General features: G+C 38.2%; 1 protein-coding gene across 1 annotated transcript in view; it reads right to left on the reverse strand.

Annotated features, from left to right (window-relative positions):
• Positions 1-15,188: 15,188 nt before the first annotated feature.
• The window catches only part of FRK (fyn related Src family tyrosine kinase), a 98,256-nt gene continuing 88,272 nt past the window's right edge, over positions 15,189-25,172 (reverse strand). Inside the window, exons 6-8 of the mRNA XM_039222574.1 lie at positions 17,143-17,324; positions 15,894-16,059; positions 15,189-15,510 (exon numbers count right to left, since the gene is read on the reverse strand). Of these exons, the coding sequence (XP_039078505.1) occupies positions 15,299-15,510; positions 15,894-16,059; positions 17,143-17,324 (560 nt within the window). The 3' untranslated portion in view covers positions 15,189-15,298. The remainder of the gene's footprint in view (positions 15,511-15,893; positions 16,060-17,142; positions 17,325-25,172) is intronic.

The raw sequence follows: 25,172 nt of genomic DNA on the forward strand, positions 1-25,172 counted from the left end.
TTTCTCATTGTTTTTGTTTATTCGTGCACACAATATATACCGATTGTCTACTAAGTACCAGCACCATGCTAACCTTAGGCATTTGCAATATAGAAGCGAGCTCCCCTGAGACAAGGAAATCCTTGTAAGCTGCAGGATGGAGGATGGGTCCTGGTCATGAGCCCGAACTAGATGCTGCTTAGATTGTTCAGAATAATCTGTGTGCTAGCCATTTCCATATTCATTATTCCATGGTGATATCCATATTTTATAAAGTTTTTTAAATGAGTTAGAGGAAGTAATTAGTCAGCTCAAGGTCACAGAGTTAAGGAACAGGCCTCCTCCCCTACATAAGGAGCTCTCTCCACCAAACCCCATTTTGCGCTGTGGTTACTGCACTAGAACCAGCTCTCCTAAATCAGTGCTTTCTCTTCTATAATATATGCCAGACTTGAAGAAAAATGTGGGGCAAATAAACATTTTATAAGGGCCAAGAAATTCCAAAATTGTCCAAAGAAAGAGACTAAATTTTAAGATAGGGATGAAATGCAAAGCATTAGTAGTAATTTGAGAAATATGGCTAATGATGATAGATAAAAATAAGTTAAACATAAAACTAATTTTTAAATTTTTGGTGAGATAAAGGGCCCCCTAAGAACGAAGCCTAGATCTCTGATGGACAAAAAGGATCAAAAGCTAAAGATGTAAAACTAAGCTCTTTCATGACTTAAGAGAGGGGTTACTGGTTGAAAACCCTAACTATTAGAGTTTCTCGGACAAAGATCTCCTGAGCTTGAAGCTCAGACTAGAAGCCAGTATGTTGTATACCAATATTTTTTCAGACTACAGTATAGGTCCTTAGCTTGGCATGCAATTCCCTTCAAAACCTGGTGTTAACATCCGTTTCCAACTTGAACCAGCCACCCAGTCTGATTTTTCTGTGTCTCCTGAGCCCTCATAAAGGCCTATGCAAGTCTGGGTCACCTTACTATGTTCCAGTGATTCATTACTTACCTATATTCCCCCGCCCCAGATGACTGTCTTGAAGGACAGAGACTGGATCTTCACAGATTACATATATTGAGCACGTAGCCATGTGCCAAATACTGTTCAAATTGCTCTTTTCATTTAATTTCCAAAACAAATCTGTGACCTATGTAATATACCCATTTTGCAGATAACAAAACTGATAAGAGAGATTAAATGTTCAAGGCTAACAACTAGTAACCCAAATCTAGAATTCAACTCCAATAAGTCTAGCTCCAAAGCCTTATTCACATAACATCATAAGGTTTCCTCTATCACTAGTATTTTTATTCCCAAACCCTAATGTGGTCCCTAGCATGGAGCAGGTGCTCATTAAGTGCTGAAATGATGATTGAATGAAAGGCCAAAGCAGTTTCTCCTCCACTACTGCTCTACCTCCTTATATCTCAACTTCCATAGTGGAAGATTTACTGCCCACACTGAAATTAAATTAGATGGCTTTCCTTAACTATGCAGTGACTAACTTGTAAAAAGAGACAAGCTCAGAAATATGTTATGTGGCCAGAGAATATCAGTCCAGAACTAAGTTCTCTGCACATAACCCACTAAGTGGTCTCTGAGAGTTGGCTATATTTGGTAACCATACTTAGATCTAAAAAATCTCAAGATCTTCTTAAAATACTCATGGCTTTATGGTTATGAAATCCTCATTGCAATTAATTAATACTAACAATAATATCTTTAAATGAACAGAAAAAGGGGGAAAGCTGACAGAATTACGTGATTTGATTTGGCAAAGATCTGTCAGTAAATCTCTGGCTAAGACTGAAATAGGTCCTATAAATATGACTAGAGGGTCTCAAGAGGGAAGAGTTAAGTTTTCTCCCACTAGCTCACCATCTCGATGCTTCACTACATTATTTCTTCTTTCCAATACCCTTTTTTCTCCTTTCCCTCTTATCTCATTCCCTCACTCTGCCAAACACAGAGAGTGTGAAGTAGGGAAAGTAGGACAACCCCTGTGGGATGCATAGAGAAGAAAATTCCTAAATTTCTTTGAGAACATCCACCTTTTCCTTTCTGCTATCCTTCTTTTGTCCCAAAACTAGCTAGTATTTATAAAGGTGTTACTGAACTTGGTCTATAGGTAAATAAGATGTTCTCTTAAATGGTCCCAGAGGCAGATTCTCTCTTAGCACAGCAGTCTGTCAGAACCACACTGGGATTCTAACATTCTATATTTTTTTCATCCATCCATCTTACCCCAGAAACAATAAGACCCACAAGATATGAAGTCAACCTTGCACTGGCGTTTTTCCAGCATTAATCAAGTAATGCTTTTCTTTCTTAAAACCTTGTTGCCACATAAGAGACCACCAAAATCTAACTAAGTAATGTCAAAATGAAAAAGAAGGGGCACCTGGATGACTCAGTCAGTTGAGCGTCTGACTTCAGCTCAGGTCATTATCTCATCTTTCAGATGAGAAAAAGAAAATATAGTTGTATCATTTATGGAGAAAAAGTACATGAATCTTTCTAAGTCTTCTTCACAGTATCAGAAATCTGATTATCATAATAGAATGAACCTGAAAGATGTAATTCTTCTTTAGTCAACAAATAAACTTAAAATCATAGTATTGAGCAGATAATAAAGTATACATCAACTGGTTTTCAGATCCACCAAAAAGCATCAATATGATTTACGTAGCCTTAAAATGTTAACACAAAATCAATATTTGACATATTAATATATTTAAATTTTGTGCTGAAAGTCCATTAAAGATTTAATGGAAGAAAATAAAGTTATTCTAAGGTACCAAATTAAGTGGAGCTAATGCCCCAAACAACATATCATTTTCACTGTTTCCTAAACTAAAAGTTCTAAAGCACAGTGGGGGGAAATGTGCATTTTTAACTTGTATAATAATGCCTTAACTCTCCTATAATTGAAAAAAAAATGAATTTTGGTTAGTTGTCAGTTTTGCAAGGTAGCATTGAAAATGTTTTACTTTTTGTATTAGTAACAATCAAAATTCCTATAATTTTTTAAAATTAATTTCACAGAAGTATCCATACTTCTTTGTTACAAGAGTGAATAAGCAAAGAAAGCAAGCTACAACATAGAGAGTATGTCAGTGCTTTTGGAATATAATTGGGCATGTGGGAGGATATTCGGAGTATAGCAGAAAAATATAGCTGAAACATTAAAATCTATATATCAAAAAAGGAGCATTCATGAGGGCTTTTTACTTTGCCATTTAGTCTACTTGGTGAGCACTCAAAATTACTTTGGTAATTACAGTTTGGGGAGGAGTGAACTGCATAAGTGTCAATTTTTTTGGAACTGTGAGGCTCTGTGTTGTAATCCATAGTCAGCATCTTCATTGCAGGTCTGAGCAGAGGTACTTAACGATCAAGTGACCTACCTCCGCTATTTTCTTCATACTAATTAAACATTAGATGAGAGTTTAGATTATTTTTAAGGTTCTTTTCTTTTCTTCCCCAGTCAAAGCACTTCAGCAGCAAGCTGGGCCCCCATCTGCTGGTCAGCTTGAGAACTTGTGAACTTAGTTTATCTTGTTGCTTTGATTTCTGCTATTACTTGATGTTGGCACCCATTTCCATTTGTGCAACATCGCACATCTTGCATGCTTTAAAATATTTTTAATGCGCAGCCACAAAATCATATTTTGAATTTTATCTTTGGTTTTCTCTAAATTAAGAGCTCTAAGTTTCTCTAAAATACAGGGGAAAGGCAATTAACTTGAGGCAATTTTATTTATGCCAAGTCTTTTCTTGAAGATTTGCAAATAATTCTGCAAGGATTTAAAGAGTCTAAGAAGCAGTTTCGTATGAGGAAAACTCTCTCTCAAATGACTAAATACCCCCTTGCTTTTTATTATTTTTTTCTTCTGGGTTTTCATTTCAAAAGAAGGAAAGAAGTCCTGTGAGACCAACTGTATGCTCTCCAAGGTGACTACCAGCTCTAAAACTCTGCGGATTTATGAAAATAGGTGGATGAAGATAATTCTCAAGAAAGATTTTATTGCAGAATCATGTCTGTTTGACTCAAGTCCCAAAACTTAAAACTCAAGGATATTTTAAAGCCAAATAAGTGCACTTCTGCATTATTCATAAGCTGATTAACAAGATATATGAAGAAACATTTCTCTTATGATTTTGATATGTTTTCTTTTTTTTTTTTAATGTTTTATTTATTTCTAGGAGAGAGAGAGAGAGAGAGAGAGAGACAGCGTGAGCAGGGGAGGGTCAGAGAGAGAGGGAGTCACAGACTGAAACAGGCTCCAGGCTCTGAGCTGGCAGTCAGCACAGAGCCCAACGGGGGGCTCGAACCCACAACCGCGAGATCATGACCTAAGCGAAAGTCGGACGCTTAACCGACTAAGCCACCCAGGCGCCCCTGATGAAATGTTTTCTTAAAACAGCCTTGGCTTGCTTTATTTTATTTCCCTTTCACTTTTCCCTTTTATTCTCTCTTATGATTATATTCTTTGGGGTGGTTCAAATGTCCTCCCCCTGAAATATTAAAACTCCAGATTCTTATCACCTCCTTGACATTATTATAATGTGTTCTGAAATGGATTTCATAATTCATCTGCAATGAGCCATAGTGTTTCATTTTGAACAATTAGGCCAGACATTCATATTCAAGGAAAATGAATAGATATTTTACTTGCGATTACTTGAATTTTTCTTTCTGTTTTTTGTTTGTTTGTTTCTCTGATCCAGTTAAAATTTTTGTTTACAAAGACAAGCCTTCTGTCTACTCACAGAATATTGGCAATTAAATCAATCTTGGGGAAAAAGGTAAGAAAATTTCATCATGAAATTTTCATGAAAACAAAATTAAGTGGTCCTGGAAGAAGAGGTGTATCCATTCAAAAGTGTTTTTACTACCTTCCAGAACTTAATTCCCTTAAGGCAAAGACGTTTAGCTTAACAACTAATATCCATATTATATAACCCACACAAATTCAGTGGGCAAGGCCACAGTTATTCTTTCAGAATTCTTTGAGTTGCAAAATGTTCCCACACTACGTATGACTCTACGTCTGCTAAAATAACCCCCCAAAACCATCCTAACAGCATTCAAAGAAGATCTAGTCTCTCTGACTTTTAGAATTACACACACCCACCTCTGAATCCCACATTCACTTCTCCTGTGTGCACACTCCCTTATGGGAAAAAACTGTCCAGGCCATAAATGTCCTCTCCCATCTCATGCTTGTGCTTCAGCCCACTAGCCTCATTTTTGATACCCCTTCTCCAGGGAAACTACACTCTCTAAGGACAAATGTGTTTCTAAAACCTAATGGAAACTCACTTTCTCTGGTCCTTGTCCTCTCATAAACGTCTAGTAGATTGGCAATCCTTGATTGCTGATTTTCTGTGATAACACACTCCTGATTTCCCACCCACTTCTCTGACTCCTTTTTCTTTACCCAAATTTATTTTTTTTAATGTTTACTTATTTATTTTGAGAGGGAGGGAGGAGCAGAGACTGAAGGAGAGAGAGAAAATCCCAAGCAGGCTCCACACTGTCAGTGCAGAGCCGGAAGCAGGACTCAATCCCACGAACCGTGAGATCATGACCTGAGCCGAAATCAAGAGTCATTCGCCCAATCACCTCAGCCACCCAGGTGCCCTCCACCCAAATTTAAATGCTCCATCTCCTCAGAACTAGTCCTCTTTGTTTCTCATTCTCTGCTCTCATCCTGACTGGTCCCCTACCTTTGCATGGTTCCCTTCTAACAAGTCGTCTTCAAGTCGTCTTCAATTTACATTCGGCTTAATACTTCACTTCTGTGCTCCAGATACAAATATTCAGCTCTTTAATTAACATCTCAAGTTGGATGTTTCATGACAACTCAGCTAACCAGCTCCTATGATCACCGTTCCCCTGACTTGCTTCTTTTCCACTGTTCCATGTCTAGTCGCTCCTAGAAGACACGTGAGGTCATCCTTGAGACCTAATTACTCTTCACCCCATAACCAGTTATAAGGAGCTGCTAGTTCAACCTCCAAACACCTCCCACGTATTCAATTTTCTAGGCCTCTTGCCATCCACTCATCTGACCCACTATCATCTCTCTCCCGGACAACGGGACCTCCTAAATTGACCCCTCATATCCATTCTCCGTATGCTGGTGAATTTTAAAAATCAAAATTTTAAAAATCAAAAAATTTTAAAAATCAAAATTAGGTCATGCTGCCAACTTAAAGGTTTCAGTGTCTGCCCATTAGGATTAATAATAATATTATTATTGGAACAGCACTTGCCAGGCCAGTCTTAACCTGTGTCATTCCCCCTCATCCCACATACACAAGGCAAATTTGATTTCTTTTAGCTCTTCAATTGTCCTACGCTCTTTGTCTTTGCTGTGCCTACCTTTCCCCTGGAGCTAGTGAATACCTTCTCATCTTTCAGACCGCAGTAAAACATCACATTCTGCCTTTCGCCCCAGACCTAGAGATGGGGACGTGTTTTATTCACTGCCTCAGTACCCCACATTTCTCCTTAATGATACTCAGCACAACCACAGTTAAATAATTAGTGGTGTAATTTTTGTTGAATTTCCATGTGTGGCAGGATACTATTTTAAGATATTAATTGATGTTTTTCCCATGTATTTTCTTTTTTACATATAATTTTTTAATGTTTATTTATTTTTGAGAGAAAGACACAATATGAGTGGGGGTGGGGCAGGGAGAGAGGGAGACACAAAATCTGAAGCAGTCTCCAGGCTGTGAGCTGTCAGCAGAGCCCAAGGTGGGGGCCGAACCCATGAACCTTGAGATCATGACCTGAGCTGAAGTCAGACGCTCAACCAAGTAAGCCACCCAGGTGCCCCTTTCTATTATATTTTGGTCCTCCCATATCAGGCAACTAGACCATAAGACACTTATTATCTAAGAAAAAGATTATTACGTGGAAAATAGAAAAACAAGAGTCAAATTCTTTTTTTAAAAAATCCAAAGCTTTTGAAATGCAGTCAGCCTTCTGATCCACCCCACCCAACTCTACTACCCTAAAAGACAAAAGATCTCAAGGACAGGGGAAGAATGGAGCCAACGGGATGTACCTGACTTTTGTAGGGCCCTATTCTGATATGTGAGTAGGAAGAATGTGAGGAATTCCAGATGATTTGGGGACTCTGAGAGAAGTATTCCCAAGTAGAGCCTGGAAAGGAGGAAAGTATCCAAGTACTTCCTGACACATGTCCTGGAGCAGGAGAGAACAGCTCCTGGTGGTGGAAGCATCTGGACAGACGGGTCAAATGCTTCTTTTGGACCCAAGAAGAGCATGAAAATAGATGAGAAAGAGCTGAGACCAAGATGTCACTTCAGATGGGAGGAAAGATATCTCAGATCTCAGAGGATGGCCACATAGACAAGGGATAACCTGATATCAGGACTAGACAATTCCAATTCCTCCAAAACCTTAACATATAAGCATCCAGTATTTAGGAAAAAATTCTAGAAATAGCAGGATGGGCACCTGGGTGACTCAGTCAGTTAAGCGTCCAACTCTTGTTTTTGGCTCAGGTCATGATCTCACAGTTTGTGGGATCAAGTCCCTCCTCAGGTTCTGTGACAATGCAGAGTCCACTTGGGATTTTCTCTCTCTCACTCTCCCTGCCCCTGCCCTCCTCTCTCTCTCTCTCTCTCTCTCTCAAAGTAAATAAACTAAGAAAAAAAGAAAGAAAGAACTAAGAAATTGTTTTCCTGGTAGAATACTTGGTAGAATGGAGACAATGTGCCATTCAGAAATTGGATGTCTCACTCTCTAGAGAGAGAAATTGGAAATAAGAATTGGTAAAACAGCATAATGTTGGTTTAGTTTTCTCTCCTGTAGTAGAATTTCCTTTTTTTTTTTTTTTTTTTACAAATAGTTTATTGTCAAGTTGGTTTCCATATAACACCCAGTGCTCATCCCCACAAGTGCCCCTCTCCGTGCCCATCCCCCCTCCCCCCCCCACATCCATCAGTCCTCAGTTTTTGTCAGCATTCAAGAGTCTCTCATGGTTTGCTTCTCCCCCTTCCCCCACTATTTCCCCCCTTCTTCTCCCACATGGTCCCCCGTTAAGTTCCTCCTAATCCTCCTATACGTGCGAACATATGATATTTGTCCTTCTCTGCCTGACTTATTTCACTCAGCATAACACCTTCAAGGTCCATCCATGTCACAAGGCCAGATTTCATTTTTTCTCATTGCCATGTAGTATTCCATGGTATAGATAAACCATATCTTTTTGATCCATTCGTCCGTGGATGGACACTTAGGCTCTTTCCATGTTTTGGCTATTGTTGAGAGTGCTGCTATGAACATTGGGGTCCGTGTGCTCCTATGCCTCAGCATTTCTGTATCCCTTGGGTAAATTCCTAGCAGTGCTATTGCTGGGTCATAGGGGAGTTCTATTGTTCATTTTTTGAGGAACCTCCACACTGTTTTCCAGAGGGGCTGTACCAGTTTACATTCCCACCAACAGTGTAGGAGGGTGCCCGTTTCTCCACATCCTCGCCAGCATCTAGAGTTCTCTGATTTGCTCATTTTAGCCACTCTGACTGGCGTGAGGTGGTATCTCAGTGTGGTTTTGATTTGTATTTCCCTGATGAGGAGGGATGCTGAGCATCGTTTCATGTGTCTGTTGGCCATCTGGATGTCCTCTTTGGAGAAGTGTCTGTTCATGTCTTCTGCCCATTTCTTCACTGGGTTGTTTGTTTTTCGGGCGTGTAGTTTGGTGAGTTCCTTATAGATTCTGGATATTAACCCTTTATCTGATATGTCATTTGCAACTATCTTTTCCCATTCCGTTGGTTGCCTATTAATTTTCTGGGTTGTTTCCTTGGCTGTGCAGAAGCTTTTAATCTTGATGAGGTCCCAACAGTTTATTTTTGCTCTTGATTCCCTTGCTTTTGGGGATGTGTCAAGTAAGAAGTTGCTGCGGTGGAGGTCAAGGAGGTTGTTTCCTGCTTTCTCCTCTAGGGTGTTGATAGTTTCCTGTCTCACGTTCAGGTCCTTTATCCATTTTGAGTTGATTTTTGTGCATGGTGTGAGAAAATGATCTAGTTTCATTCTTCTGCATGTTGCTGTCCAGTTCTCCCAACACCATCTGTTAAAGAGGCTGTCTTTTTTCCATTGGATATTCTTTCCTGCTTTGTCAAAGATTAGTTGGCTGTATTCTTTTGGGTCCACTTCTGACTTCTCAATTCTGTTCCATTGGTCAATGTGTCTATTTTTGTGCCAATACCATACTGTCTTGATGATGACAGCTTTGTAGTAGAATTTCTGAAGCTGGCCATCCAAGAAAAGTATGACAGCTGCCCTCTTATCAAGGACCCAGCCCCTACTGAGACCCAACTATATGGTTTCTCCATGATCTAAGATTCTTACTGAATTTCAGGCCTAAAATTGTCAAAAGGGGAAAGACAAGATAGAGTCCATGCCAGGTCTCTGTCCACTTCTTATGGACTCGTCCTAGAAGTACTTCTGAGAAATTTTCTCTTACATTTCCTTGGCAACCCCTAGCTACAGAAAAGTCTAAAAACTGTGGTCTTTTAGCTGGCCTCCCAGAAAACAGGTTCTTCTATTAAGGAGCAGTGAGAGAATGGATATGGAATAGTAGCTCATAGACAGTAAGTTCATTCTTAGGGAGAAAATAGGAAAGTTTAATTGTGCACATAGATTTGTGAGCTGAGAATCACATACCCCAATCTGTCTCCCTTGATAGATGTAACCTTAGAGAAAGCTCAGTCCATTTCTCTCTTGTGTCTGATACTCATCTACATTTGTTTATTGAATGAATAAAATAATTAAGAAAGAAACTGGGTAAACAAATATACATGGCTTTCTACCACTCAGTGTCATGTAAAATTTACTTGATATTCTTTTGTGGTATGACAGTGTTTAGTGCTGTTTACTGAGTATTTCTGGTGCTCTGTCTCTGGATACATGGTAGAATGACACATCCAATGTGCCCTGTGTCTCGGTGAGATCATGTGATTATGGTCAATGAGTTAGTTGCCAGCATAAGTGACACGTGTATCTTCCAGGTGCAAGGATTCGATTGCCAACATGAGACCCGCCAGGGCTCTCATTTCCACTGCCAGTGCAACTGACAGCCATCAGAGCCGGGGGTCTCTCCAGCAACCTGGGTCTCTGACAAAGGTGACATGAGGCAGCGGACCTGCAGTGAGTATGTGGCATAAGCAAGGTCTATTTCCTAGATTCATAGACTTACTTTCCCTGTTATACAAATGTAAGCTCTCTTAATGCAGTCAACTGAGGAAACATTTTAAATACTATAAAATAAATTAAATTTATGTCATGGAGCCACAACCATCTTGACCTCTGAAACAATGAAGCCATTTTTTTAAAGTCAAGTTAAAAATCATCAGTTACAGGGGCGTGTGGGTAGCTCAGTCAGTAAGATTCCAACTCTTGATTTTGGCTCAGGTCATGATCTCATGGTTGGTGAGATCAAGCTCCATAAGAGGCTCTGCACTGACAGCATGGAGCCTGCTTGGGATTCTCTCTCACCCTCTCTCTCTGTCCCTTCTCACTCATGCACTCTCTCTCTCTCAAAAGAAATAAAATAAAAAATTTTTTAAATAATAATCATTTCCAGTGTAAATAAAGAGAGAACACTTAGAGCAAAATATATTTTCAAGAAAAGCCTTTGCCTTAATATTTTAAAGGACCCAGAAATAAAAATTTTTTAAAAATCAGTTGATTTTGAACTAAGAAAAATAACAGGATTGTAACAAGTGGTACAATTAAAAGAAGGTGTTTTTACAAAAAATTTTCTTTTTTAAAAAATAGGCTCCACACCCAATGTAGGGTTTGAACTCATGACCCTGAGATAAAAAGTCACATGCTCTGCTGACTGAACCAGCCAGACACCCCTAAAAGAAGTGTCTTTTATCCTTCTTGTTACATATATAAATGAATAACGTATAAATACACTCACATGTAATTGTACAACATAAGTATTATTAAAGTGTATAATACAGAAATACTCATTTTTTAGAGGCAAATATCTCACGGTGGTACCTTTAAAATACAGAATCTGGCTAATCAGCTTTGTTTCCCACTTTCTGAATCTATTATTAAATGCAGATTTTAAAAAATAATTAAAAGCCATAATATCCTTTACTCTGAAATTGTGTGGATCATAAAAATTAAATGTGATTTGATTAATATCAAACAACTTTACATTTCACATATAGTACAATACAACCTCTATTCTAAAATCTCAGAAAATTATTACAAGACAATGTTTAGCTTATTCCAAGACAAGTAATTTTAGTTGCTTTTAACCATTTTCCCCTATCATATGATTTCAGAGCTATTATGTTATTAGACTTGAATCCCCTGCACAGAAATATACATAACTAGATACTTAACGTATGTTTGAGATTTGTTGCCCTTTTCTGGAAGAGCTGATTATTTTCCATGAGGATGAAAAAGATGTTACATTGAAGTTTGTTACTTCAGATGACTAATAGATAAACTACTCAGGCAAGAAGAGTAAATGGAAATAATTGGGTGTTTCTTTCCTTAAAACTTAATCTTATAACTCCTCTATAGATAGTACCATCGGAGTGGAGATTGAAGCTCAACTTGTAACAGACTCTGAAACTCAGTTTGTGTGCTATTTTTATTCTCCAATTTATGTCTAAATATAATAAATAATTTAAGAGATTTACCATCACTTCCTTAATATAAGAAAGGGAGAATCTGAAGGAGTTTAATGGGGCAGTGTAGGCAGTAAACAGATGACACTGTGAAAATTAAGATTGCTGGAGCCATGGATTTAAAAGATTTATAAGTATTCTCTCTTCGCCAAATTTCCTAGCTATTTTTTTTTAATTCTACAACGCTAAAATTTTGGACCATGTTGGAGACTATAGACCAAAACTTCTCCATAATGATGCCAAAGAAATACAGAAGTGAACATTTCCAGATGTTCCCACAGGCAATTCCAATATCCAGGTATAAACTTCATTTACTATTTTTTTCAAGGGTGGACTTTTCCAATGGGAGAACACAATAACACAATTTGAATAAGTACCCATATTATCACCATTCTAGTTCACATAATGTATCTTTGCAAAAAGTCCTACGAAGTCATGACAAACACACTATAAGACAGGTTTTTGGTCCAGAAGCCATATGCTCAACTAGACTATGAGAAACCTTATTGCAGATAGGCCATATGCTTGACAAAGCCATGGATCACCAGCTGGGTCCTGCTTCCTCAAGGAAGCTCCAGCTGGGTGACAGTATGGCATCCATCCAAGAGCAATGGTTCCCTTTGGGCCACCAGAGAATCAAAAGAGTGTTAGGCCCCTTGTGGTTGAGTTGATCCATGCAGTCCCATGCAGTCATGTGTTATGAGAACATGTTGTGAATGGGCTCAGTCTGATACTTACCCCTACTTGTTCCTCAATGTCTTTTAAGCCCCCCTTCCCCACAGCCGATTGCAGATTGCAGGTCACTTTGATTTTACTTTGTTTTGATGATACAATATTCAGGTTCCACAATGATTAGGAATCCATTCTGTGCCTCTTTTGACCTGAGGTAATGTAAACCTATTTCCTTCCTAACTTTCTTAAAAGAGGCTTAATGGAATTTTGAATTTTTCCTATTGCAAAAATACTTAGGCTTTTGTCAAAAGAGATTTGAAATACCACATGAAATGATGTACTCACATCCCTCACCACCACCTCCAAATAACTGAATTACATAAATAAAACATTACATAGAAAGTGCTTTGCTACAATTTATGAGAGGTAAATTTAACAAGAACTGGCTCATTGTAGGAAAATTCAACTTATCTCTTCCTGATCTTTTTATTCTATACAGGGAAAGAAATTTATGTCAGCTTAAAAAAAATCTATTACTGCTTCTCATAACTGAATCCATTATTTTTCTCTATGATCCATCAGGCAAAAACAAGAATAATAGATTGCCTTGACAGAGCCTTGAACATAAATGTCTCTAAGAATCAAATGTGGTAAGTAAAATGGGTTTCAGGTGTTATTAAAACAAGAGAGGATAACCTTCTTTATATATTTCAAATTCACATCTTACTTAAAAATTTATTATTATTAGTGAATACAAAAAGACAAATTATATAGTAGTTGAATTTTCACAATTAAACTGTCTTTAAATAACATTGTCCTATACATAGTCAATTGATTTAGATAACGTGTTGATCTTAGCTTACAAATATTTTCTGTTTATAAAAAAGCCGAGAGTCTCTATTATTGTTAGCTCCACATGACCCATGTTTGTTTCAGAGAAGTTTTGGATGTATGTATATACACCTACTTACATCTCAGGGATTTTCTTCTTAATCAATACCTCCCCAGCATCTAATTTTATTCAGATAGGCTAACCTCTCAACTTGGTCACATTCTCAGCTTTAGTGGCACAACTTCTGCCAGGCCAATCACCACATAACATATACAGTAAGTCTATTATTCATCCAAGGATGGGCGTATGACCCCAATTTGCCTGAACATAAAAAGAATGATTTTTATGCATGCTAAAAATGCATAGAGAGGTAGTTCCCATTTTCTGGATGAGGGGGAAAGGGCAGGGAGCCCCAGCTGCCACTGAGCCATCTGTGACTATGAGAATGAGGACAACGCTGGTGACCGAGGAGAGGATGGAGAGAACATGGGTCTTGTCAACATCACTGAAGTGCTAATGGTCAAGTACCTAGAGCACTCACTACCTCCAGCCTTCCAGTTGGAGCTCACACATTTACTTAGTGCTTCATCCACTTCATGTTGGTTTCTTTAATGGTTTAAATATGCTCTACTTCTGTTTTAAAGATGAGAAAATACACCCCAAATCTGTTTCCTCATGGCTATCTCATTCACATTGCTTTATGGCAGAAGATCTTTGAATACCTACTTATTTTCAAACTACCTTTGAGAATTCTACCTCATCATTTAATGAAGCACAAAATTTGATACGCCCATTGCTGAAGAAGACAGTAGCATTCTTACAAAGGTTAATGCACATTTAAGATGAGTAAAAACCCTCTTGTCCTACCAGACAAAATTACAGTTTCATAACCAAGGTCAAACATTATTCCTAGCCTCGAGATCTAAAACCAAGCTTGACCTGTATTGTAGTCAGTTTAAAACACCAGTCTTGGGGAGCCTTTGTGGTTCAGTTGGTTAAGCATCCGACTTCAGCTCAGGTCATGATCTCACGGTTTGTGGGTTCGAGGCTTGTATCGGGCTCTGTGCTTACAGCTAACTCAGAGCCTGGAGCCTACTTCAGATTTTGTGTCTCCCTCTCTCTCTGACCCTCCCTTACTCACATGCGCTCTGTCTCTCTCTCTCTCTCTCTCTCAGAAATAAAGCATTAAAAATTATTTATTTCTCTCTCAGAAATAAATAAAGCATTAAAAAAAAAACAAAACAAAAAACTCCGGCCTATATGTCAAGGCCCATATTTTTAAATTCTTCAGAAACCCAAGCCGTAGCAATCCTACTGCTCTCTTCTCATTTTCTTAAACTATTTTAGACTTATTTCTCGATTTCGCGGGCTATTAGATGTTTCTCACATATTTTCATAGATAATAACTCATCCGCCGTGCAATCTGATTCTTAACATTAGGAGATTAAAACTAATGTAGATGATTCTCAGATGACACATACTGAGGTAAAGAAAAATCCCATGATTTCCTTCTACAAAATGAGGGAAATTTTAATTCTTTTTCTCAACAGCTGCTTCATTATTTTATGCATAGGAAAAAAATATGTGCAATTACTCCAAGTACAATCAAGTCATTTAACATGGCTTTCCCATCATTGTAGTTACAGGATATTTTAAAAGAGGAAAAAAAATCTCAAAGCACAGGTCCTGCTGTGCAGCAAAGCAATCAGATTCCTTCATAATAACAGCCTGATGGGATTTAGCAATCTGAGGAATAATGAATAACCACTTTAATCAGTAAACGGGAAAATGCTACAACAGTCACGGAGTAAAAACTGACTATCATCTGTTGATCCTCTTGATCAGTGATTCAAACAATAAATAGAAATGTAAGTATTTTTTAAAAAGAAAAATAACTGGATTTAGTGTTTGATTAGTTTGATTAGTATCGACAGTGTGGCCCAGTCGATAAAATGCACATATAATCTTTTTCATAATACATGGCCAAGTTGACCCTATCTCTTGAATATGTCAAGGTAAGCTCTTTTCACAGTTGATTAATAAGGTTTATTTCTGGGCTGATTATTGAACTTTTTTGCTACTTCATTATTTAGTGTTCTTCTTCAGTGTTCATCCTATGAAGTCATTTGCCTCTGAATAGGAAAATTCTGTCTCATAATAGTCTTCAAGTTTCCAGTGCAGCACGTCAAACGTTGGCCGTTTTTTAGGCTCTGCATTCCAGCACTCCATCATGATGTCGTAGAATTTCTGTGGACAGTCAGGTGGTTGAGGGAGTCTGTAGTTTTGACCCAACAACTGGATTACCTGAGCACCCGTCATGCCTAAATAATATAGAATGGAACAAAAAAAAAAAAAAGATCATGGTCTTAAATTCATAGATAATTATACTCAAGATTACAAAGCAAACTGATTTCCTTGGTGAGACTATGAGGTCTACCATCCCCTTCCCAGGCTGCAGAGATTAAACTAAATCTTGCAGCAAGTAATGTCTATAAGACTGCAATTTAAGAGCAAAGGATAAAGAGGCAATAAACCACCTTATTAATGCAAATCATCATCATCAAATTTTATCTATTATGCTCCCACAGGCACATGGTGTGGTTAGCCTCATAACTCTGCCCTCTAAGCCTGGGCAAAGCAGTTAAAGTCACACCTAAGTAAGTGACCTGCAGCAGAAAGGCCCACTTCAGAATTAATTACTCACCACTATAAGGTATTTTGCCATAAGTAATGATTTCATAAAGAAGGATTCCAAATGACCACACATCAGACTTAATGCTGAATTTATTACTACGAATGGCTTCAGGCGCAGTCCACTTCACTGGTAGCTTTATGTCATGTTTGGATTCATAGATGACTTCATTATCTACCTGCTAATGCATTAAGGAATCAAGCCATGTTCAAGTGATATATACATATTTTTTGGCTACTCTCATAATCTGTAACCTGCTTCACCTTAAAATTTAGAGGGAAAAGATTCAAAATGAGTTTAGGTCAATTGATAATTACAGTTGCAAACTCCAAATCTGGCTTATAAGACTGAGGATTCTATAGAAGTCATTAATGCAATATTATTCAAGAGCCTACTATATGCTAAAAATAGCATTGGCAGGAGCACTCTACTACATATGGGAGAATTCATGTGTGATGGTCTTTAGCATCTGGTCTTTAGCAAATAAACAACAACAACAACAACAACAACAACAATGAAAGCAAAGCCCGTCTGTTTTCAAACTTACTGCTGGTATTGAAGAGCCACTGACTTTAATAATTACCATATTACCACATCCTAATACTGAAAAGTCAGATCCAACTGATTTAAATTAATATATCAACTCACTGGGGATCTAATTAATTTATTAAGAAAAGAGACGATGAATTCATGAAAATCAAAAAGGAATCTCGTATATGTTATGTTTCATGTTTCACATCCATATTTTTAGGGCACAATGTAGAAATTAAAAATTAAGAGAAAAACACCTCATACTATATCTCTTATCTAAGTGGCCTGATGTCATGAATGGGGGGTGGGGTAGAATTTAAAAGCCAATGATCACTGAAGAATTCTGCCAGCATGAAATTTTAGTTGGCATAAAGTAATCAAAGATGGATGGGATAACTATAGAAAATGTGCTGCTTTTTGTAAGGAAAACAGGCAGACAACCAGAAGCTACTGGTACTGGAAAATGGATCATTAATTCAACCACACAGTTAATCACAAACTTTCCCATCTGGGTGGGCATCATTTTGTTTCTTTTTCCTTGGTGAAAAAATAAAAACAAGAGGGAGTTTATCTGTAAGGCCTTAAGCTACTGAAGTTTTCTGTGGACCACAGAACTTGGAGAAACATTATTTTGAAGAATAACAGCAAAATAACAGCAAATCTATTAGTCTACTGGTATGTTAGACTTCTAACCCATGACAACACCTAATTAAAACAAAACAAAATTCACCTTAAAAACCCTTGCAAGTCCAAAATCTGCAACTTTGTAGATGTTATGTTCACCAACAAGGACATTTCTGGCAGCCAGATCTCTGTGGATGTAGTTCTGGGACTCCAGATAAGCCATTCCAGAGGCAACCTGTGCTGCCATGTCTACCTGCTGGGTCAGGTGGATTTTTGTTCCAGCATCATCTGGTCAATAAGAGAAAGTCAATTACCTTGGAGAACATTTGAATTATTAAAGTGAATTCTGAGAATTATGATGAATGAGTTACCAGTGGGATTAAACACCATAGTACCGATCTGTTGAGCAAGAGACATAATATAAACCATTCATTTCCTGTGAAGGGCAACAATTTTCAGAGTCCAAATGCATTCCAAGGCTGTGGCCCTCCCTCCCCTAAAGGAACATTACACAGAGAAAGAAACAGCAGTATCACATGATTCAAACACAGCTATAAATATCTGAAAGAGTCCAGGTACTGTCATTTTCCATAGCATGCACCGCTGACTCATCTCTTCATGGAAATTGTTTACTTGGTTGCCTCTAGATTTCCTCCAAACATTGCACCATTTGTTTTAGTCCTTTAAGCTATAAAATAATACTAATTTGCATAGCTGAGCCAATGAAAATTTCTCATTCTTCCATCATATGATTCTTTTTTTTTTTTTAATGTTTTTATTTATTTCTAGGAGAGAGAGAGAGAGACAGTGTGAGCAGGGGAAGGTCAGAGAGAGAGGGAGTCACAGACTGAAACAGGCTCCAGGCTCTGAGCTGGCTGTCAGCACAGAGCCCGACGCAGGGCTCGAACCCACGAACCGCGAGATCATGACCTAAGCGAAAGTCGGACACTTAACCGACTAAGCCACCCAGGCGCCCCTTCCATCATATGATTCTTAAGAATTAGTTCACAAACAAAAATGAAATCTCTATCAATAGTTATGAAATGTGTATATTACATTTGTACTTCATTAAGCTTGCTGCACTTTTTTCAATTCCCTTTCTAAGCCTGTAATTCCTAGACATGGTTTGCTCATCTCTCCAGGCATGGACATGTCTTTAATAGACATAGTTTCTCCCACTCCTCATAATAGGAAAATTCTACAGTAGAGCCAGTTTGGTCATTAATAGATAGGTTAGTTTTATTCTGTGGGTACTTTGCGCAATGGGGTCAGCCTACTGGATACAGTCTAATAGATGGTTAGTAGATGTCTTCAGATTTCTGGAGAATGAGTATCATATAAATCCAAACTATCATCATCCCTAACTGAATAAGCCAAATATTACCAAAAGGGTGTTGGATTCATGGTCAAGAGTCTTAGACACAACTTCTGACTTGAGAGGCAACTATAGCTCAGGGGTTAGAAAACAGGCTTGAAGTTAGAGTACCATAATATGGATCAGGGCTTTGCCTCACATTTCTTCCTGATCTTAGCCAAGACACTTAATACTCTTGTGCTTCAGTTTTTCCATCTAGACAGTGGTAATTGTAATTACCTTATGGTATTAGTTGTTAAAATGAGTTATCACATGTAAAGCACTTAAAGCAGAGCCTGGAACCTAGAGAGAACTGAATAAACCTTACCTGTTTTTATTATCATTGCTGCTGCCTAAACAGAATTAAACAGTTTAGGCTTTGTTAAGGTAGAGATGCATATGGATTACTTAAATGGAAATGTCTAAATGAAGACATGCACATGGGTCTGGAGCTCAAGACAGAGCATGCAGCTAAAGATATCAACTTAACAATCACAGTTTATGAGTAGGAGTTAAACATTAAAAGTGGGTGAGATTGTTAGGAAGTGACAGAGTCATAAGAAACACCAACATTTAGGGTGTGCAGAGAAAGAAAAACCTGCAAGAAAACTAAGAGGAATCTGCTAGAAGAATGAAAGAAGAACCAGAAAGAACATCTAACAGTCCAAGGTTTTGAGAAAGTCACCACCATTGTCAAATTCCACAAGTCAGAAGATAAGAACTGAATAGCTTAGTGGCAGGAAGAACAGCTTCACTGGAAATGGGGTTCAAGGGGTTGAGGGCAGAACAGAAGCTGAAGACAAGGAGAGAACAGGAAGAGATATCAATTTCCAAACCTTGGTCAAGATAGGAAGACAACAAAGAGTTGGCAGTTGGCAGAGGAGAGTGTAAATCACTGGAAAGCAATTATCAAGAAGTTCATGACTGTGAGGGGCTGTCAATGATATGGAACTTAGGGGGTTTCTGGGGTGCTAGCCATGTTCTCATTCTTGATTTGTGCAGTGACTATACCATTATTTACTTGCTCACTTTTAAGTAATGATAAATTATGCTATATGATGTATGCTCTTTCTATAATGTATGCCATCTTTTCAACAGAAATGAAATAAATAGAGTTGAGGACATTTTTTAATGGTAAAGAGCTAAGCACAGTGTGTGTGTGCATATGTGTGTGCACACACATGTCTATTTATTTTTTAATGCAAGCAGTATATTTATTTATTCTTATTTTACTTTAGTTTTTAGAGAGAGAGAGAGAGCACACACTAGTGGGAGAGAGGGACAGAGGAAGACAGAGAGAGAATCTTAAGCAGTCTCCATGATCAGCATGGAGCCCAATGTGGGGCTCAATCCCAGGACCATGAGATCACGACCTGGGCTGAAAACAAGAGTCAGATGCTCAAATAACTAAGCCACCCAGGCACCCCTGCAAGCAGTGTATTTATATAGGATGTGTGGTGAAATTAACTTCTTCCTGATCCATTTGTCCTTTTCTTCCTGGGCAAACAAAGAGGACTACATTCCTGATCTTCCTTAGCAATTAAATTGGGTCATGTCACTAGTTCTGTGCACTGCAACGTGTGCAAGAGAGGATGTCTGTCACTTACAAACCTGATCCTTGAAGTCCCCCTCAGTTTTGTAGCTAGAAGAAATAAATTTTGAAATGGCAGAGCCATCTGATGAAAGGAGTCTAAATCCATACATCATCATTTAAGAATCACTCAGAAGAGCAGTCTGATGCATATCAAAAATATATATCTTTACAGCAACATGCAGAATGTACTGGACCACATTCCGATACCATGCACAAAAATAAACTCAAAATGGGTGAAAGAGCTAAATGTAAGACAGGAAGCCATCAAAATCCTAGAGGAGAGGGGCACCTGGGTGGTTACATCAGTTAAGAGTCCAACTTTAGTTCAGGTCATGATCTCACAGTTCATGGGTTCAACCTCTGCATCGGGCTCTGTGCTGACAGCTCAGAGCCTGGAGCTTGATTCAGATTCTGTGTCTCCCTCTCTCTCTCTGCCCCTCCCCCATACACACTCTGTCTCTGTCTCTGTCTCTCTCTCAAAAAAAATGAACATTAAAAAAAATTTTTTTTAATCCTAGAGGAGAAAACAGGCAACAACCTCTTTGACCTTGGCCACAGCAACTTCTTACTTGACATGTCTCCAGACGCAAGGGAAACAAAAGCAAAAATGAACTATTGGGATTTCATCAAGATCAAAATCTTCTACTACACAGCAAAGGAAACAATCAGCAAAACTAAAAGGCAACTGACAGAATGGGAGAAGATATTTGCAAATGACATATCAGATAAAGGACTAGTATCCGAAATCTATAAAGAACTTATCAAGCTCAACACCCAAAAAACAAATAGTGCAGTGGAAAAAAATGGGCAAAAGACATGAATAAACACTTTTCCAAAGATGTCCAGATGGCTAACAGACACATGAAAAGATGCTCAACATCACTCATCATCAGGGAAATACAAATCAAAACCACAATGAGACACCACCTCACACCTGTCAGAATGACTAACATTAACAACTCAAGAAACAGTGGATGTTGGTGAGGATGTGGAGAAAGAGGAACACTTTTGCACTGCTGGTGGGAATGCAAACTGGTACAGCCGCTCTGGAAAACAGTATAGAGGTTCCTCAAAAAATTAAAAATAAAACTACCCTACGACCCAGCAATTGCTCTACTGGGTATTTATCCAAAAGATAAATGTTTCAAAGACGCACATGTACCCCAATGTTTATAGCAGCACTATCGACAATAGCCAAAGTATGGAAAATGCTCAAATGTCCATCAACTGATAAATGGATAAAGAAGTTGTGATACATATGGGGTGCCTGGGTGGCTCAGTCGGTGAGGCGTCCAACTTCGGCTCAGGTCATGATCTCACAGTTCGTGGGTTCGAGCCATGCAATAGGCTCTGTGCTGACAGCTCAGGGCCTGGAGCCTGTTTCAGATTCTATGTCTCCCTCTCTCTCTGCTCCTCCCCTGTTCGTACTCTGTCTCCGTCTCAAAAATAAATAAATATTTTAAAACATTTTTTAATAAATAAATAAGAAGATATGGTATTTTATATATATATATAATGAAATATTACTTGGTGATCAAAAAGAATGAAATCTTGCCATTTGCAAAAACATGGATGGAACTAGAGTGTATTACACTAAACAAATCAGTCAGAGAAAGACAAATATCATATGATTTCACTCATATGTGGAATTTAAGAAACAAAACAGATGAACATGGGGGAAGGGAAGCAAAAATAAGATAAAAACAGAGAGGAAGACAAACCATAAAAGACTCTTAAATACAGAGAACAAACAGGGTTGCTGGAGGGGAGGTGGGTGAGAGGACAGGCTAAATGGGTGATGGACATTAAATAAGGCATTTTTTGGGATGAACACAGGGTGTTATACGTAAATGATGAAACCCTAGATTCTATTCCTGAAATCATTATTATACTATATGTTAACTAACTTGGATTTAAATTTTTTAAATGCATATTTTTGTTACATCACTAAATTTTTTGAACTGTATGTTACAGCAGCTAATGCTGATTCTTCAGTGTAAAATGAGATGTAAGCAAAAAGACAAAATATAACTTAGTGTGCAGCATTAACGGTAAAATATTGCTGCTGTGACAACCAAAGTCTCTATGCTTTTTGATATCAAACTAACTCAATATGAAAAGAAATGTGAAAAAGTCAAGATAAACTGGTGACTAGTTCTAGGCCAAGAGGCACACATTTATTTTTTATTATTTATTCTTTCTAAAATGGCTCCTAATATTTATTATTTCTAAAATGGCTCCTAATATTCTCTACCTCCTGGTATTTGTGCTCCTGTGACATTCGCTCCCATTAAGTGTGGTCTGGACTACTGACTCACTTTTAACAAATAAAATATGACCAAAGTGATGGGGTATCACTTCCAAGATTAAGTTATAAAAGGCAATGGCATCATCTTGCAAGAACTCTCCTTTCTTGCTCTCTCACTTGCCCAGTCTGACGAAGCCAACTGTCATGTTGTAAGTTGCCCTATGATGAGGTCCATGTACCAAGTGACATAGGGCAGCTTCCTGCCAACAACCAGCAAGGAGCTGACTTCCTCAATCCAACATCCCTGGAGAAGCCAATTCCTGCCAACAATCACATGAATGAGCTTGGAAATAGATCAACCTCCCCTAGAGCCTTCAGATAACTGAAGCACCTGCCAAGACCTTGACTGCAGCCTTGTGAGAAACCCTGAGGTAGAAGACCCAGCTCAGCTGCACCTGGATTCCTGACCACAGAAAATGTGAGATAATAAATGCTTAATGAGTTAAGCCACTACATTCTAGGTAATTTGCTGTGCACAACAGATAACGAATACACAGGTTCACATTAAGAAAATAATGTCAGTGCTATGCATATGGTTAAAAGCATGGACTGTGGAGCAGATTTCTTGGGTTTGAATTCTGGCTCATCCACCATGGATAAATTATTAACTTCTCCATCCTTCAGTTTTTTCCACTGTCAGATGGACATGATAATAATAATATTTCATCAAGTTGTTAGAGGAATGACCTAAGTTAATATTTGTGCATTTACAAAAATGCCTATATGTACTATAGTGTTTTTTTAAGAAAAATAAATTGTAAATATATGCACCTCTCCTACCACTATCACATATGGTTTTTTAGCACATTGCCTCATTTTATACTCAGAGATACATGAAGTAAGTATTGTTACTATTTGCCCCCTTTCACAGGAGTTTCTGTTACTTAGAAGAACAGGTAATGTCTTAGAGTGGAGATTCAAGTTCAGGCATGTTTGAGGTTGAAACCTCATGCTTTCAAAAACTATTCTATGCTCCTCCCTAAAACTTACCTTACACATGATTCCTGAGGACCTGAATGTTGGGGCTATAGTTGTAGCCAGCTGAAGAGTATCTTAGTAAAAACACTCCTGTCTACCTCAGTGCACTTTAGTGAACTGTCCATGAGAATGATGCTAAGATTTGATTTATTTTTTTAATGTTTTATTTATTTCTGAGAGAGATAGAGAGAAAAAGAGAGAGAGCAGGGAAGGGCCAGAGAGAAAGGGAGATACAGAATCTGAAGCAGGCCCCAGGCTCTGAGCTGTCAGCAGAGAGCCCAACATGCGGCTCAAACCCACAAACCGTGAGATCATGACCTGAGCCGAAGTCGGATGCTTAACCCACTGAGCCACCCAGGCACCCCAAGGGCTTGATTTATTTTAAAAAGTATGTATATATGCAAAATATATATACATGCAAAAAATATTCTCTTTAAATTTCAGTAGTAAATGCTGGACATCAATTGCCCTCAATGCTAAAGCTTTTTGACCAGCCTCTTCCATTTTGGAGAAATTTATTACAAAAAAAATATTCAGCCAAGCTTCAGGTCTACAAAGATGGTTCCATAGAAAACTATGTATGTCATTTCAATTATCAAATTCAGCATATAATTCTATTACAGAGGATATAAAGTTTCCACTGACAGGCACAATAGTGAAGAAATTGAGTAACAACACATTTCCTACCCTAAATGAGTACAGTGGCCTAAGAACTGCCCAAGTGAACCTCAGAACACACTTCTAATGCAACAGCCAGTTGTCAAAACTGATATAAGGGTTCACAGTCCTGTGACAATTTACATCTGCAACAAGAAAATATTTTCAATTATGTTCCATTGCTTGCGTCTTTCAGTTTATAATATTTATCATAATGGGCCATTTAAGAGTGGCAGATTCATTTTAAAATCATTTTGTTGAATTTAAGCCCTCTTGATTGGGAAGGAATTGTCTGTAATGAGTGTCCCTTCATTACTCTTCATGGGTACTAAGTATCTTAGCAAATGAAGACCTTGGTAAACCTGACCCGATAGCCCAACCCAGAATATGACAGGGTTTGTGCTCACCCTTCAGTAAAACACATTAACAAGCCACAAAAATTCTCAATGCCAAAGGAGTTCTTAATTAATAAGTGGATCTTGTCAAGCTGACACCAAGAGACTCAAAACAAGCTCAACCCCAACTCCTGATCATATTAGGTTTAGAATAGCCCCACTTAATCTATCCATTAATGTTTTTCATTTATTCAGTGAACACATAATTAGGGCATACTTTCTATGTACCTGAAACTATTCTATCACTAAAATAAAGAAAAATCTCTGTCCTCAAAGAGTTGTATTTTAGAAGATACTAACAATAAGCCACATTAAAAAGTCATGCTTTGGGGTTCCTGGGGTAGCTCAGTCTGTTCAGCAACCGGCTCTTTTTTTTTTTTTTTAAGTTTATTTATTTTGAGGGAGAGGAGGATACAGAGAGAATCCCAAGCACACTCTGCAATGTGGAGCCTGATGTGGGGCTTGAACCCATGAACCATGAGATCATGACCTGAGCTGAAGTCAGACGCTTAATCAACTGAGCCATCCATGCATCCCAAGTATCTGGCTCTTGACTTCAGCTCAGGTCATGATCTCAAAGTTTGTGAGTTCAAGCCCCACATTATGCTCTACACACTGGCAGTGCAGAGCATACTCGGGATTCTCTTTCTCTCCCTCTCTCTCTCTGCCCCTCTCCTATTCATGCCTTCTGTTTCTCTCTCTCTCTCTCTCAAAATAAATAAACTATTGTCAAAAAAAAAAAAAAAAGCAATGCACTATATGATGATTAACAGCTAAGAAAAAGGAAAACAAAAAAAGCAGAAAAGAGGAATGCAAAGAGACAAAAGAAGGAGACTAAATTTTGGAATTC

This window comes from Hyaena hyaena, unplaced genomic scaffold (assembly GCF_003009895.1).
Source record: "Hyaena hyaena isolate Hyena2069 unplaced genomic scaffold, ASM300989v1 scaffold_1159, whole genome shotgun sequence".
NCBI lineage: Eukaryota > Metazoa > Chordata > Mammalia > Carnivora > Hyaenidae > Hyaena > Hyaena hyaena.